The sequence below is a fragment of the Telmatherina bonti genome (genome assembly GCF_933228915.1).
Source record: "Telmatherina bonti genome assembly, chromosome: 4".
NCBI lineage: Eukaryota > Metazoa > Chordata > Actinopteri > Atheriniformes > Telmatherinidae > Telmatherina > Telmatherina bonti.
This window is the reverse complement of record NC_136622.1, coordinates 12080044-12094766: the sequence shown is the minus strand read 5'-3', so window position 1 is coordinate 12094766 and position 14723 is coordinate 12080044. Positions and strand designations below refer to the sequence as shown.

The window sequence follows — 14723 nt, the reverse complement described above, 5'->3', positions numbered from 1 at the left end:
TTTCACATTTTTAAAGGAAGCTGTAAGATTCATAAAACCTCCAGAGAGGATGACTGTGAAGTTATTGCTGAAGAAACATTGATCAAACTTTTGTTTTGGCTAACAACCAGTTTTCCTGAAGTAAAAGTGCTAAAGTGATTAAAAGGAACACAGAGAAAAATCAGCATTTGTAAACAATTAATGCTAAAAAATATATATATATATATATCTGTTTGCGTGTGCAGTTTGTTGCTTTACAGATTGTATTAGATTAGAGAACCCAGATGTAATAATCAGTTATCTGTTCCCTAAAGTAGGGAACGGGCCGTTGCCATGGGGATGGCCCCTGTATTACAGCCATTTGGCTGTACGGATCGGGGCCAACCCTTAGTCGTGGCCGTTCCAGTGGTGACGCACCCTATGGTTATGGGTGGGCTGGCCCCAGAGGATCCCCAGGACATTGTTTCCTCACAGTCTGCCAAGCCAGATGTTATCTCTTTTATGTTTATTCTTTTACTATTATTTTGTTGTCTGTTAAAGAGACAGAAGACCATATTAGAAGCTTTATGAGGCAACATGAGATTGGGAGTGTGTCAGTATGTGTGTTTGAATGATGATGTGTCTATTTGTTTTACTTGTTTTAATATAAGTAAAGAACTTTGAGCTGCTTCTTGTATGAAAGGTGCTCTACAAATAAACTTTGATTTAAAGTAGGCTATAGATCTTTCTATGTCACACGTCACCCTTTTCCCCATGTGGTGCTTTTGCACCAATATATATATTACATGATATGGATACATTTCCTATAAAACGCTTCAGTTTCTGAACAAACATATACTTACAGTAGTAAAAGTATGAAACTTCCCTATAATACCATTTTGTTTTGTCTTATTAATCTCTTGAAAGCCTGACTAGTCTCTTTATATTAAGGTAAAACTTGTGAGAATGTTTAAGCCTCCCAAAAGGTTTCCTTTTTAACAATTCTCTTATTTATATTCATTCTTGTTCTGAGATTCTGATGCTCCCAGTTGTGTACCAGTATAACTGGCACCTAGTCCATAGACATGACAGAATTAGATTCTAGAGCCAGTGGCGATCCCATATCTTCAGGAGCCCGACTCCATTGTCCAGGATGAAAATGCTTACTCCCATGCAACAATCATCACAGTACTTCCAGAATTTGGGAGTAAATAAATGGATTGACCTGCCATCAATCCAGACCCCAAGTCAGCTGAACATTTGTGGGATCAGCTTGGGGTGTGTATGTGCCAGAGTGACCGACACACAGCGGTTGACCTTTAACAACTCCTGGTTTGTCCAATGAACGAAGACTAGAAATGGTCACTATGTGGTGTTTTTCATGTGAATTCTGCCCACATGTTCAGCTGTGGAGCTCATTCCACAGAAGCACGATCCTTACAACACCTCATGGGAAAGGTGACTGTCAGGCTTTCCATCGATGTATAACATAACACCGACTGGGAGGGGCTAAATGTTCGAAAAAAAAAACCCACCAACAACAAAACAAATCCTTACTTTTTGGGCTGTTTAGTGAGTCATTTTATTTCCACACTTGAACTCAACGCAGTGGAAGTCTGCGTGTCAAAAAAAGCTCCATTTTCACCAAACATCAGGGAATACGTGTTTCCACATTTTAAATTCCAAGGTGAACAAAGGCGGTGACGCGCACTGATGCAAATTTCTCCCCGCTGCGCCCGCGTGCACATGAACGCGCCCCATCCGCTGTCATCAGTACAACATCAGCATCTTCCGGGGGGCGCGCACCGAGAAAAGGGAGGAGGACAGAGAGAAAGGGAGGTGGAGAGAAAGTGAGAGAGCGAGGGAGAGAGAGAGAGACAGAGGGGGGAGATGAGACATACTGGATAAAGGCTACGACAAAAAAACCATGATGATAATGGAGTCGAGGCGGTGGAAGATGTCGGATTTACGAGAAAGGACTGTTGAAATTTGACAGTGGGCTCGTGTTGATTCGCCGCTTTCCCTTTTTTTCTTTTTTCTTTTCTTTTTCGTTCCACTGTGTTTGATTTTTTTCCCCCCACACATGCTGCGTGGACATTAAAGGCGAGCAGAGGAAGGGGAGCACCCCACGGATGCCTCGGAAGGTAAAAAACGGGGTTTACCGCTGGCGCAACTGGCAACAAGACGCATTTCATCTCACGGTGGTAAGAAAGGACACCCCGAAGAAAACGCTGCACTGATGGATGAGGATGAAAAACAGCTTTAGCCCCCTCCACCTGATGACTGTAAAATAAAGACACACACACAAAAATCCCATTTTGATGGATTTTTATGAATCATTTATGGTGTAGCCCCAAGGAAACCAGCCTTAGACAGCAATGTTGAATCACTGGTGTTGGTAAATTATTCATTGGAGGTATAAGTAGGCTATGATTTTATATTGCTTTAATGTAGCATTTCTCCTCGTTCATTTTTATAATGTTTAGTCTTTTGAGGCCATATACATATTTTCAGGTTGCATTTTTATCGTGTCATTTTTAGCATTCTTCGTTATTTGGTATTTTGTTCGTTTGTTTGTTTTATTTTTAGTAGGGGTGGGGGGGGCAATTTAATAGCCGCAAAAGAAACAGCCAAAGTGGGGGAAATATTCGCGCAGAGCGGTTCAAGGAACGTCATATTATACGCATATATACATATATAAATATATATCTCTGTGGTTGTCAAGCTGGATAACCATTTCTGAGAAATATTTCTATAGTTGTGTTTTTCTATTATTATTATTATTTTTGTAAGAGTAAAAGAAGGGCAGGATAGTAGTGTAAAATATATAGCTCCAAGAAGAAAAAAAAGACAGGAAAAAAACAAAAAACAAAACACCAAACATGTTGCCTTCCCAAGAAGCCTCCAAGATCTACCATGACAATTATATGCGCAACTCCCGAGCCATCGGGGTGCTGTGGGCCATCTTCACCATCTGCTTCGCCATCGTCAACGTGGTGGTGTTCATTCAGCCCTACTGGATCGGCGACAGCGTCAAAACGCAGCAGGCCGGTTACTTCGGCCTCTTCCACTACTGCTTGGGCACCGAGCCGTCGTCCAGCCGGGAGCTCACCTGCGAGGGCAGCTTCTCTGACTTCAGCTCCATCCTGTCCGGAGCCTTCAAGGCGGCCTCGGTGTTCGTGCTGCTGTCCATGGTGCTGATCCTCAGCTGCATCGCCTGCATGGCGCTCTTCTTCTTCTGCAACACCTCCACCGTTTACAAGACTTGTGCCTGGATGCAGCTGCTGTGCGGTAGGTCTCTTCCACCTCTTTTGCTTTTGTCACCGTCTTTTGTCCTGCATGGCTTGGGGTTTTGGATTTCACATGTTGTGCAAATAAGGAAAAAAAGAAACACAAACTCTGTTGACAGCTTTGACGTGTCTGACAAACACAAACACACGTTTTGTCAAAGCTTATGCAAAGCAGGCCTATACCGACCTTGTAAACATGTGTGGAAAGTCTGTGTGCTGCTTTTTCTTTTTTATTATTATTGTCTTTAAGCGGGTTAAAATGAATAAACCAAACCTGGATCATACAGAGACCATATTTCATTAGAGCTTCTAAAGGAGCATCACACTGATTTTCCTTCTTTACAACAACATGTCTTAAGGATTATAAATACATTTTTACTAATTACAGAAACACACTGACAGCAAAAAACGGAGCTGTAGCTCCCACTGTTACCATTAGTAGTCTGAAGGGGGGGGGGGGGGGGGGGGGGGGGGGGTTACACCACTGCATCTCCAAGCATGAGCAGGATCATTACTTTACATTACATTGTATAGGCTGCCATGCAGGGAGGTGTGATGTGTACGGTTCACTGGAGACATGAATTCCTGCGATTGCGGCGGCTATTTTGAGGCTGATTCCAGGTCGATTGGATTACTGTTTTCAGGGAGGTGATTCTTTTTGTCCTCTGCTCCTGCGGGTATAGATTACAGTTTGCTGAGATGAGTGAGGACAAACGGTGGCTGCCTGAACACATGCGTGACATACTGAGTAGTGTTGCCTTCATGGGATGTTGGTAGAAATAAAAAGGGGGGGGGGGGGGGGGGGGTGAAGTCTGCATTCAAGGCTTTGCTGACAGTATGGGATACTGCCATGATTACCAAGAATTCACAGAGAAACTGATTCATTTTGCTTTATTTTTCTATATAATTCACCTGAATGAGGAAAGGATGCAGATGATAGTTTCAAGGTGAATTCCTAAAATGTCATCCAGTTTGACTTTTAGTCTGAACTAAGTGTTTACTGTCCTGACAGGAGAAAATCATCATCATTTTCAGGCACGCACTGCAAGAAAATACAAGACTGGGTACCAAAAAGATTGCTCTGTGATTAGATTTTGCCCAGATTTAACCTCTCAGCACTGAGATCATCATGCAGTAAATTTCAGAAGGTGGTAAAAAAAAAAAAATCCTGATCTGTCTCATACACACATCTCTAAGCAAGCCTCCTGTGTATATCTGACTTCCTCATAAGCTGATCAGTGTGATAAATAGGCCAGGCAGAATAGCGTGGGAGTCAGTTTTCTGTACAGAAGCAGTCAGCATACTGAATGAGAGGGAGGGAGGGAGATCAGCACTTTTTTTTTCCTTCAGTATTGTTCTTTTCCTAATCTTCATCTGCCCACTCTGTCCTCTGTTCTGCCGAGTGTGTTGAAAGGGTTTGCTGTGCTACAATCAGCACGAATCCGAGCAGGAGACATACAGATTCTGCTCTCTTTGTCCAAATGTTCATGACTTAACAGGAACTGAAACTTTGGCTTCCTACAAACCATTAATCAAAGAAATTAAAGGGAAGACACAACAATGAAAGAAGTGTTCGGATCCTTTACTGAAACTATATATACTATATATACTATATATATACTATATACACTATATATAGTATATATATATATATATATATATATATATATATATATATATATATATATATATATACTATATATACTATATATATATATATATATATATATATATATATATATATATATATATATATATATATATATATATATATACTATATATACTATGTATATATATATATATATATATACTATATATACTATGTATATATATATATATATATATATATATATATATATATATATATATATATACTATATATACTATAATATACTAATATATATATTATATATATATATATATATATATATAATATATATATATATATATATATATATATATATATATATATATATATATATATATATATATTATATATATACTGTTTTAAGGGATTTTTTATTTATGACTTCCTGATAGTTCTTCTGTGTCATGGAGTGCTAAAAGAAGTTCAGTTGCAGCACTTTTAATTTTACCATGTAGAAACTCATTCCTATGAACACTGTTATTTTGCTGTGCAGCTGATTAGAAAGTGTTATTCATTAAAACAGATTTACTTTTGTTGTATTATTTCTTAGTATGCTCAAACCTGCATCGCAATCCGGCGGTCATGTGACCATGACCAGCTTGCTGGTGAAAACAAATCCTGCATCACATCAGCATCCATGTTGAAGTGTGCAACTTATTCTGATAGTTTCAAGTTTTCTCCATTGATTTCAATCAATCTTTATTTCAGACTTAAAAAGTCTATAAAAATACATTAAAAAAAGACAAAACAGTAAGTAAGCAGTTATAGTCCATATAAGCACTCCCTCCAGTGCCTCCAGAGCACAGGGGTGAACCTTACACTGCTCTGCTCAAGTCTTACAAGAGCACAAATAATCTCATTTTGTGAATCCATGAGTCTCATTAAAAACTTGTATACAAAATTTCTTATGACAGCATTTAATTTAGTCACATTGTTCTCCACAAACAGCAGGCTAGCACTTGTCCAACGAGGGACCTTCAGCAGGAGCCAGAGAGCATCGTTGTATGCAACTTGCAACTTCCTGAATTTGGACTTTGTGTTACGGCACCACAGGGGGGCAGAATAAAGTGGGGTGCAGTAGGCTTTAAACAAAGCTATTTTCACATTTGAAAAGAAAATTATCCATAATATCATGCAGTTTGAGTCTTGCTCCCCCTATGTTGCAACCTCTGTGAACCGGTTCCACGTCCAGATAAAAGCAGAGGTTTGCGTCAGGAAGTGCATCGGGTGTATAACATGTGGCAAAGTACAACATGTGAACAGGACTTCCATACTGGCTCGGTGCATGGAAGCCAATGATTCGCTGTGGCGACCCCTTCAGGGAGAAAAGCCGAAAGAGAAACAACAATATCCACAATGTCATCCACATATTAATACCGTTACTGTCAATGCTGAAACAAAAACAGGTATGAGGCAAAGCGGGTGGCAGTAGGTCTGAGCGAATGGTGAGAAGGAGATGGAAACAAAAGATACTGAGCACTTCACAATAACCAGTCTGTAACCAGTCATTTTCTTTCATGGTATTTTTGGCATATATACAAAAACAACCATAAGTTTTAAACAGTAATATAAAACCTTTTTTTTTCACAAATTGATCTGAACAACATTGTTGAAGGGCGTCATGGCTGCCTAAGTTGGTTTCTCTGACTGAAACTAATTTAGAAGTTTTTCTGCAGGCCCACGGTTTGAACATGGCCCAGCAGGTCCACATTGCGTCGAGCAGATTTTGTTGTTAGCGACAGATGGGCGCTATGTACTAAATAAGATCTTTAAAGCCTTGGAAGGTCTCTATGGGGACCAGTCATCTGAGGTAATCTAAGGTCGTCTCCCTGGTCATACTTTTCATGCTAAACAACTGTTGTCATTCACCTCTCAAAAGCCAGCGGATTTGAACCATTTGACTATTGCGGTGCTATGGTGACAGAGTGATATAACAGTGATTTGACATGCCGAACTACATGTGTATATAAATGAAAATAATGCACGCCTGTTGGCATTAAAATCCTCACTGACCATGGTATGAGGATGTGTTAAAAAACACACCAGATGATGCTGGTTTGTCTGGGTTATTTGTGAATGTTCAAAAATGCTTTAGAGAGGGGCTCATAGTTGCAGCTACATGGGGAAACAGGGCTTTTTCAAGGTTCAGAGAAACTAATAAAAAAAAATTAAAAAAAAGAACAGGCCATTTTTTGACTCTATAAGCTTCAGTTTGTATATAAAATGTTGAAGCTCCTGACAGGAAACAGACAAAGACTGAACAAGTATGGTCTCTAAAACAAATGCGGCAGCAAAGCTGCATCTGAACAGAGCACAAGACATCTGAAACAGTTTCCTTTGGATAGAAGAGACCAAAGTCAGTCTGCTATGATGTGAAGGACTGATCACAGCAAGCAGAAAATGATTACTTCAAGCTATTGTTACCGAAAGTAGATTCAAAACATTAAGGGTGTGTTTAGTTTAGTAATTTGTTGTTGTATGTCTAAAGGTTTATTTACCAAACTTTAAAACCTGGTAAGTGCCAAAAAAATATTTATTTGTATTCATACACATCAGCTTTCAGAATTTAAAAAAGTTTAGATTCATTTTAACTTGATTTAGTCACTAAATGCAGTTAAAGAGATTGTCTCTGTCAGCCACAAACCTGTGAAACTGACCCCTCCAAAAGACCACTGGAGAAATCTGTGTGTAAACAAGAAATGAACTATTCTTTAATAAAACAACCAACCTTTGAAATGCAACAAAGGGAGGCTGAGTCTTTGGTTACAAGCTTGCTATTTTCGGAAATGCTGGATTTATCTTGAACTTTCGTCTCTTAAGTTTTATGTAAAACATCTAACCAGTGGACAGTAAATGAGTTTCTTATTTCAGAAAGGTATATTACAAGGTAGGAAGATAGAAGGTATGGAGTTGGTATCAAATCTTTCAGTATTTTTATGATTATTATTTTATGTTCAGTAAAGAATTTGTCCCTTTCTCAAATGGTCCCCACAGCAAATCCCCTGCTCCCACCTACTGATCCGGTCTGGAAGCTGCGTCCAAACCATAGACTGTATATAAAGAGATGGACGGAGTCTCTGTGACATCACCCACAGGTTTCTGAAGAGCTGAATTGAAGTTCGGTGGGCGGTTCCTATCGTCGCCATCTTGGCAGCGTCATGCGCGTCGTCTCGCAAATATGGGCAAAGAGGTGGAGCTGAGAAGGGAGCCGCGAGCATCATGGCGGATGATTGACATCGTGCGAGCTCCAAGCTTTCTGTAGCTAAAAGCTAACCGAGTTAACCCGGAGATAACTGGAGATAACTGGAGATAACTGGAGCTAACCAGCTAACGGAGGTAAGCAGGCTAAAGCTAAGTCACGTTGTGAACTAGCTAAAAACTGCGGTTGTTCTATGTTCTTCTTACTTGAAGCCAGAGATTGGTACCTGCCAATCAAAAGGACACGCCCCTAAATATGCCGAACTTCGAGATTAAATTACTTTTAAATGGGTGAGTTAGAAAAAAATTCACTCCCCCCACAGTTGTCATGAAGGTAAACCTGACCTATTAACTGAAAATGGATGTTTGAACCAGGCTGTAAACATGTTTATTTCTGCTGTGAAGTTGGCCTTTTTAACATGGGAGTCTATGGGGATTCGTTCTGTTTTGGAGCCCCAAGTGGATGAAGGGGGAACTGCAGTTTTATGCACTTCCGCATAGGCTTCACTTTTAGCCGCCGGAGGTTGCCTCTTGGTCCACATGTTTACATTGGCGCATGTTTTATGCTGTTACAGACACAATCCTGGCATTTATCTGCGTTCAGGACCAGCTAAACAGAGAAAACTGGCTTGTGCTGCATTGTTGGGGGTGCTTGAACCGCTGACCTTCAGGCGATTCTAAAAGACACCCTGCTAACCATTACACTACCATGCTGCTAAAATATGACAAAATGATAAAAATGTGTACTTTGAAGATGAAACATACGTTGCAGAGCTATTAAAAGGAACTATGCATGTGATGACTGAGTCTACTGCAACACATGAACTCCCAGCATTCATCACTGTGTATGTATGTATTGTTGCATGTATTTAGAAGGCTTTTCCACTGTGGATGAGTTTATTCCACAAAATGAAGACTATCAGAAGGCATTTTTTATCTTGGTCACATTTTCTGTAATGTAAAAAAGAAATTCCAGCTCTTTTACATGTTTGTGGCTTCCCAAGCTCTACGGTGGTGCTGCTTGCAATTAAATCTGAATAATTATATAAAACTAAATACAGCTTTGTTGCTGGTAATTTGTGAGTACATGTCAGAGTTAGTGAAACTTTACAAGGTTGTGATGTCCTTCCTGTGGATGTTTTGTGAAGGTAAGTAGTCTAACAGGCTTGGCAGACAGCCTAATGCTGTTCGCCACCTTGGAAATGATCATTTAATCATCCACTCTGTGCTGCTGGGTGCAGCAGTAGGTCTTTTGGCATAGAACAGTGACAGAGCACCACAGCAAATAGAGGAAAGGCCGAATCTAAACCATCAGCGGCCGAATGGAAGAAGGCTGCTATTTAAGTAGCAGTTTGGGCCCTGATTTGGATGGTTGACTGGTGTATGGCATACAGACAAAACGAGCTAAATACCATGGAAAGGTAAATACTTGCCAATAAAACTTTATGTAAACTTCAGCTGTATAAAAGTTTATCAATCCAGAAAAGACAGAAGGTTTCTCTGTGTGGTTTTGCATCTGATTCTAGATGAATGCTACGGCACATTAGAGAGTTTAGCTCAACTTGCTGGTTGAGAAACAGTTAAATAAAAGATGAGGAAAGCTGGAGTCTTGGCCAAAACACTGGGATGCAGCACTCTTGGCAGTGCAAACTGACACAGCATGTCTTGGCATCTATCAGCTGAAAACAGGCCAGAGTTGGCCTCAATGACCAAATACGAATGAGGTTAAAGCACTTGATAATTACTTTAAGATGTTACTCATAGCTCATGGTGTCATTATATACACTACCAGTCAAAAGTTTGGACACACTTCTCCTTTAAATCCTATGGGAAAGTGAGTCCAAACGTTCAGTAGTGTATACCAATAGACTGAAATACACAGCAGTTTTGATGTGGAAATGTTGACCAGCAAGTGTGAGCCAGGACAGTGTTTTTGTATCCCCTGATGTTGTTAGATATTGACGGTGCAGGAGCAAAGATGGACCTTTTAGTCTTGTGCAGGATTTCAGTATAAAGTAGCTGATTACCGAGTTTTCGCTGGGTTTAACTCACCATCACAAGACATGCTAACAGATATGTTTATGTCTTTCTGATCATTTCTTAGTGATTCTGAGACTCTCAATAAAACAAAAATGATTAATGTAATTGTTTCTGCCTTGTTTACAAAAGTGTCTGTGCAAAATTTACTTTGTTTTAAAAACAATCAACTGGCAACCTGTCCAGGGTGTGCCTACCTACCTCTCGCCCAGTGATTGCTGGGATACGCTCCAACTTCCCGAGACCCTGATGTGGAGTAAATGGTTAAGAATAAAGATGGCTGAATACAAACAATTATGTCTCATCTTTAAAGTTGTTTATTTAAGAAATTTGTTATAATTTACTGCACAAACTATCACTGTAACGTCCTGTGCCAGTGTACAGCTTTCTTCCCTCGGCTTTACAGCGACAAGACCTCAGCAACTCTTAAAAGTAACATAGAATACAAATAAAATCCACACATGGATGAGGGTCTGATATGTTTTAAAATAACTCATTAGATTGCGAAATAGTGTGTCACATCCAAATGAACAATTCAGCCTGTAGTTTGTTTTTTTGTTTTGTTTTGTTTTTTTTTATCTCTGTAGACCATTCTGAAGACAATCATTCTTTTTTTTTTTTTTTTGACATAAACCAGTGAAACACTGTTTTCTATTAGCCACACTAAAATATTCTTAATATTTAAAATCTCCAACGCAAATTCAGAAATTTGCATGAAAATGACCATCATTTTTAAAATTGTTGCTTAAAAGCCATTAGACAGCCGATATCTGTTTGTCTATCTGTTTGCTCACAATAATAAGAACAGGTTTAGTAATACAAGTTCTTGTCAAAATAGGATAGTGTATAGAAAACAACTAAAACCCTCACTTTGAATAAATACATAGATCTATTATTAAGCAATAGCTTCAGATAGCAACTATGTAGCTCTGCCCCGACATAGAATGAGCGCAATAAGAACGAGAAAAACTGTATAACTTTTGTCAAGAATTAAGCTGACTTGCAGCATCACCGCAGACCTGGCAACACACCGGCTGTGTCAGCAGCCAAAGAGTTTGTGGCAAGCACACCTACTGGGAAAACTGAAGCTGCAGGAGCAACAATGGTCTCTTAAGTTCATTTTGTGCAGAGCTGCAGTGACATTTCAGGATTACTGCCAACACCTGCCTCATTTCTTACCTGGTACTTAAAACACTTTTAATTGGAGATGGCTGGGATGAACCAAATAGCTGCTGCACCCTCCAGACTACGTCCCTCACCTCCCCTCTGTTGGCTTACTCATGACCCATTGATGTGTCATTTGGCAGTAATAATATATGACAAACTTTAAACACCTTGGTGTCACAAGATGTCCCTTAGACATATCTAAAAAACATAAAATGAAAAAAAAAAAAAAAAGATCTCCCTTCATATTGGTATCCTGACACAAATTGAGATGCTGAAAGCATCAGCGAGTACCAAACGACAGTAACAACAAAGTAATTTTCACCCCACTTTTGTAGTTTTCTCTTTGTTTTGAGTTCAGTTTGTTATTGATGCTTTTATATTTTAGATGAACAACATACTGGACTGAAATTAACAGCTTGCCAAGAAATTGCAGACAAGCTGTACTCATCCATTTTAACCCAGTGTGATGGAGCAGGGAAGCATCTAAGATCATCTTTACATCAGGTTGTCCAGTAGACTTGGCACAATTGGGGGTTACAACATTTACTTGGCCTGAATTTGTTTTCACACTGCATTCAGTCAAACAAACCAAACCTGAGAATATTCTACTTCTCACCCAGGGGAGCACTGTGCCAAGAATTAGTTACGGAGAAGACAATTAAAACATCTAACTAAAGGCCTTTCTCACCAGTTGGTTAATGCAGGGCAAGTCTTTTTTTCTTTACCACTTCCTGCATTTGGTTCAACTAAAGTGATCCAGGATCTATGTTTGAGGTAAAGCAAAGCAGAGTTTGCTTCTGTCATGTGCATCAGAGTTTAGTTGCAAAATTTGACCTAACTTCCCTATTAAATGTACTTTGGTTTGAATAAAATGGGCTATGGATTGTGAATGCACCTTAAAACATGCCAGGACCAGGGTTGAGGGACACTTAAGTAACAAACCTCCTGTTTAGGTTTTGGTATCAACAGCACTTTGTTAGGTTTAGGCAAACCGATTCTCTAACAGGATCATAATATAACAAGTCCTTGATTTGGTAAAGACCAAGCAGCAGCCTTTGGCAGTCAAAAGTAAAGCCTTTTCGAAAGTCCCAAAAATTGCAGTTCCCCCCCCTCATCCACTAGGGGCTCCAAACCAGAGCTCCATAGACTCCCATGTTTAAAAGACCATTTTCAAAGCAGAAATAAACATGTTTACAGCCTGGTACAAAAAACAATTTTTGATTTACTAGATCAGGTTTACGTTCATGACAGCTGTGGGGCGTGATGAATTTTTTTTTTTATAATTCATCCATTTATAACCATTTTAATCTTGAAATTTGGCATTAAAAAGGAATGTGGACTTTTGATTGACAGGTACCCATTGCAAGAAGACAGAGTCCAACACAATTGTGGTTTTTAGCCGGCTAACAGCGTGATTTAGCTTTGGCCCACCTACTTCCGTTTGCTGGTTAGCTCTGTTCTACCGCTTTGCCGATTTTTGTATTGTCTGGAAATCACAGTATGTGTGACCCTGCCAAGATGTCAACAGTGGGAACTGCCCAATGAGTTTCAGTTCAGCTCTTCAGAAGTCTACGGTAAAGACACACACAAAAATATTTGAGATGACCACTTTGCCCTTTGGTTTTAAATATGCTTTGCAATGTTGGTCCTGCACAGAGGATGAAGAAATGTGTGTTAAAATAGATGATAAAAGCTTCCTTTAATATGTGATGTCAAGATTTCCTGATGAAACAGTAGCGTTTGATGCCGGTAGAGTACAAATATCCTTACAGTCAAAGCTCTTTTGTACCTTGATATAATACTCTGTCAAACAAGATTGTTTTGAATATTTCAACAAGTTTTTAAAGTGATTGTTCTTAATGTCTGTTTCAGTGAAAATAGTTGTGGCAAATTATTTTCATTATGGCATTTTGGTGCTCCAGTTTATCTGTGCCCATTATCATTTGGCTATAAAAAGCCTATACATTATTTTATTCCTTGTGATTTTTCCCGCTAACAACGTTTAGTGCTAAACAGGAAACGCCGTAGCATGCACAGGGTGGGATGGATGGATGGATAGGTGGATTGATGAAACAAACCAAAATTAGATAAGAGCAAACCAAAACTGAGAGCAGAGAAAAGTAGTAACAATGGCTGCCACTGAAATGATCAACAATTTGCTGTAAGTAGGTGGACAGCTGGAAGTTTAGCCAGTAAATCTAGGACAAGAAGGTCAGAAGGGTGAAGTACAAATCAAAAACACTAAGCAGCTAAAAATGGGTGCAGTTAGACCCATTAAAGAAAAAAAAAAATACAATCAACAGCTGACTTCTAATGGGTGGCTCCTTTCCCCATCTTCCCCCAGTTAAGTCACACACCAATAGGAGAGTGAATAATGCGGGTCATTTTACTCTGGAATAAAGACTAAGCAGTTTTTTTTTTCTTTTCCCAACACACCAAAGGAGTAAGAAGAGGGCTAGATTTCCCAAAAGCCCCTTCAGTCTGTGCGGAGCTTTCCTACTTCCACCTTTGCTTGGGTTTTGATTAATTCAGCGGGAAATGCTCTTGGGGAAACTGCTAGAGGTTCAGTTTTTACTCACTTCAGTTGAAAATATATGAATTTAATCAAAAACTTGAGAAAATCCAAGAAAAGGCTTCGATTTTTTTTTTTTTACCCCCTTCAGACCTCTGAATCATCTTCTCTCCCCCTCTTCTCCCACTTTTCTCCTGTCCTGATCCAGTTTCTTTGAAAACTCAGTGCTGTGCTAACCATTGCAGCTCTAAGTCTCCCTTTTCTCCTTCCTCTCCTCCATCAGCTCATGCATTCATGTCTGGCCCTGTCTGATGCAATATTAAACAGAACTAAGCAGGACATGGGCCACGGCACAGGAGAGGAGCTGTCTTGGGAGCGACGACCTGTCAGGTCTAAATGTGTCTGTGAGAGTATTAAAGAAAAAGAATATGGAAATGTGTGAGCAGGAGGAATTGAGTGTGAATTAGAAATTATCCATAAGATGGGATGAGTTATTGGACAAGTGTGTATGGGGAGGATAAAAAAAAAAAGTTTATTTTCAGTGGGATACTGTTGGGCTTCTAAAGGAAAGGTTTAAATCATTTGCAAATTCAGGAAAAATGTTTTTAGAGGGTGGTTACCATGCGGAATGGAAAGAGTTGTAACGTAAAAGACATCATTTTTACATTTGACTGATTTAACACTTAACACTCAAGAGCACTAAAGGCTAGGGAACCTAGGAGATCATTTATCAAATAGGCTGAATTTCTTCTTTTTGGTAACATTTTTGTGTGTATATATGATTATGTCAGGGAAAAGAGGAAGAAAAACATGTCATTTTTTAAAAATAAGCTATTTTCATTAATTTTACCTGAAGGTTATTTCCAGTATAGTTTGGGCGATTCATTTAGATTCGTTGGGGTATTCGACAAT

The 14723-nt window shown here is 39.3% G+C and overlaps 1 protein-coding gene across 1 annotated transcript in view; it reads left to right on the top strand.

Moving 5' to 3' along the window:
* Nucleotides 1-2840: 2840 nt before the first annotated feature.
* Nucleotides 2841-14723, top strand: part of LOC306755520 (LHFPL tetraspan subfamily member 4 protein-like) — a gene marked incomplete at both ends in the record, with an annotated part of 31030 nt that continues 19147 nt past the window's right edge. The window contains one exon of the mRNA XM_079239931.1: nt 2841-3249. Within this exon, the coding sequence (XP_079096057.1) occupies nt 2841-3249 (409 nt within the window). The remainder of the gene's footprint in view (nt 3250-14723) is intronic.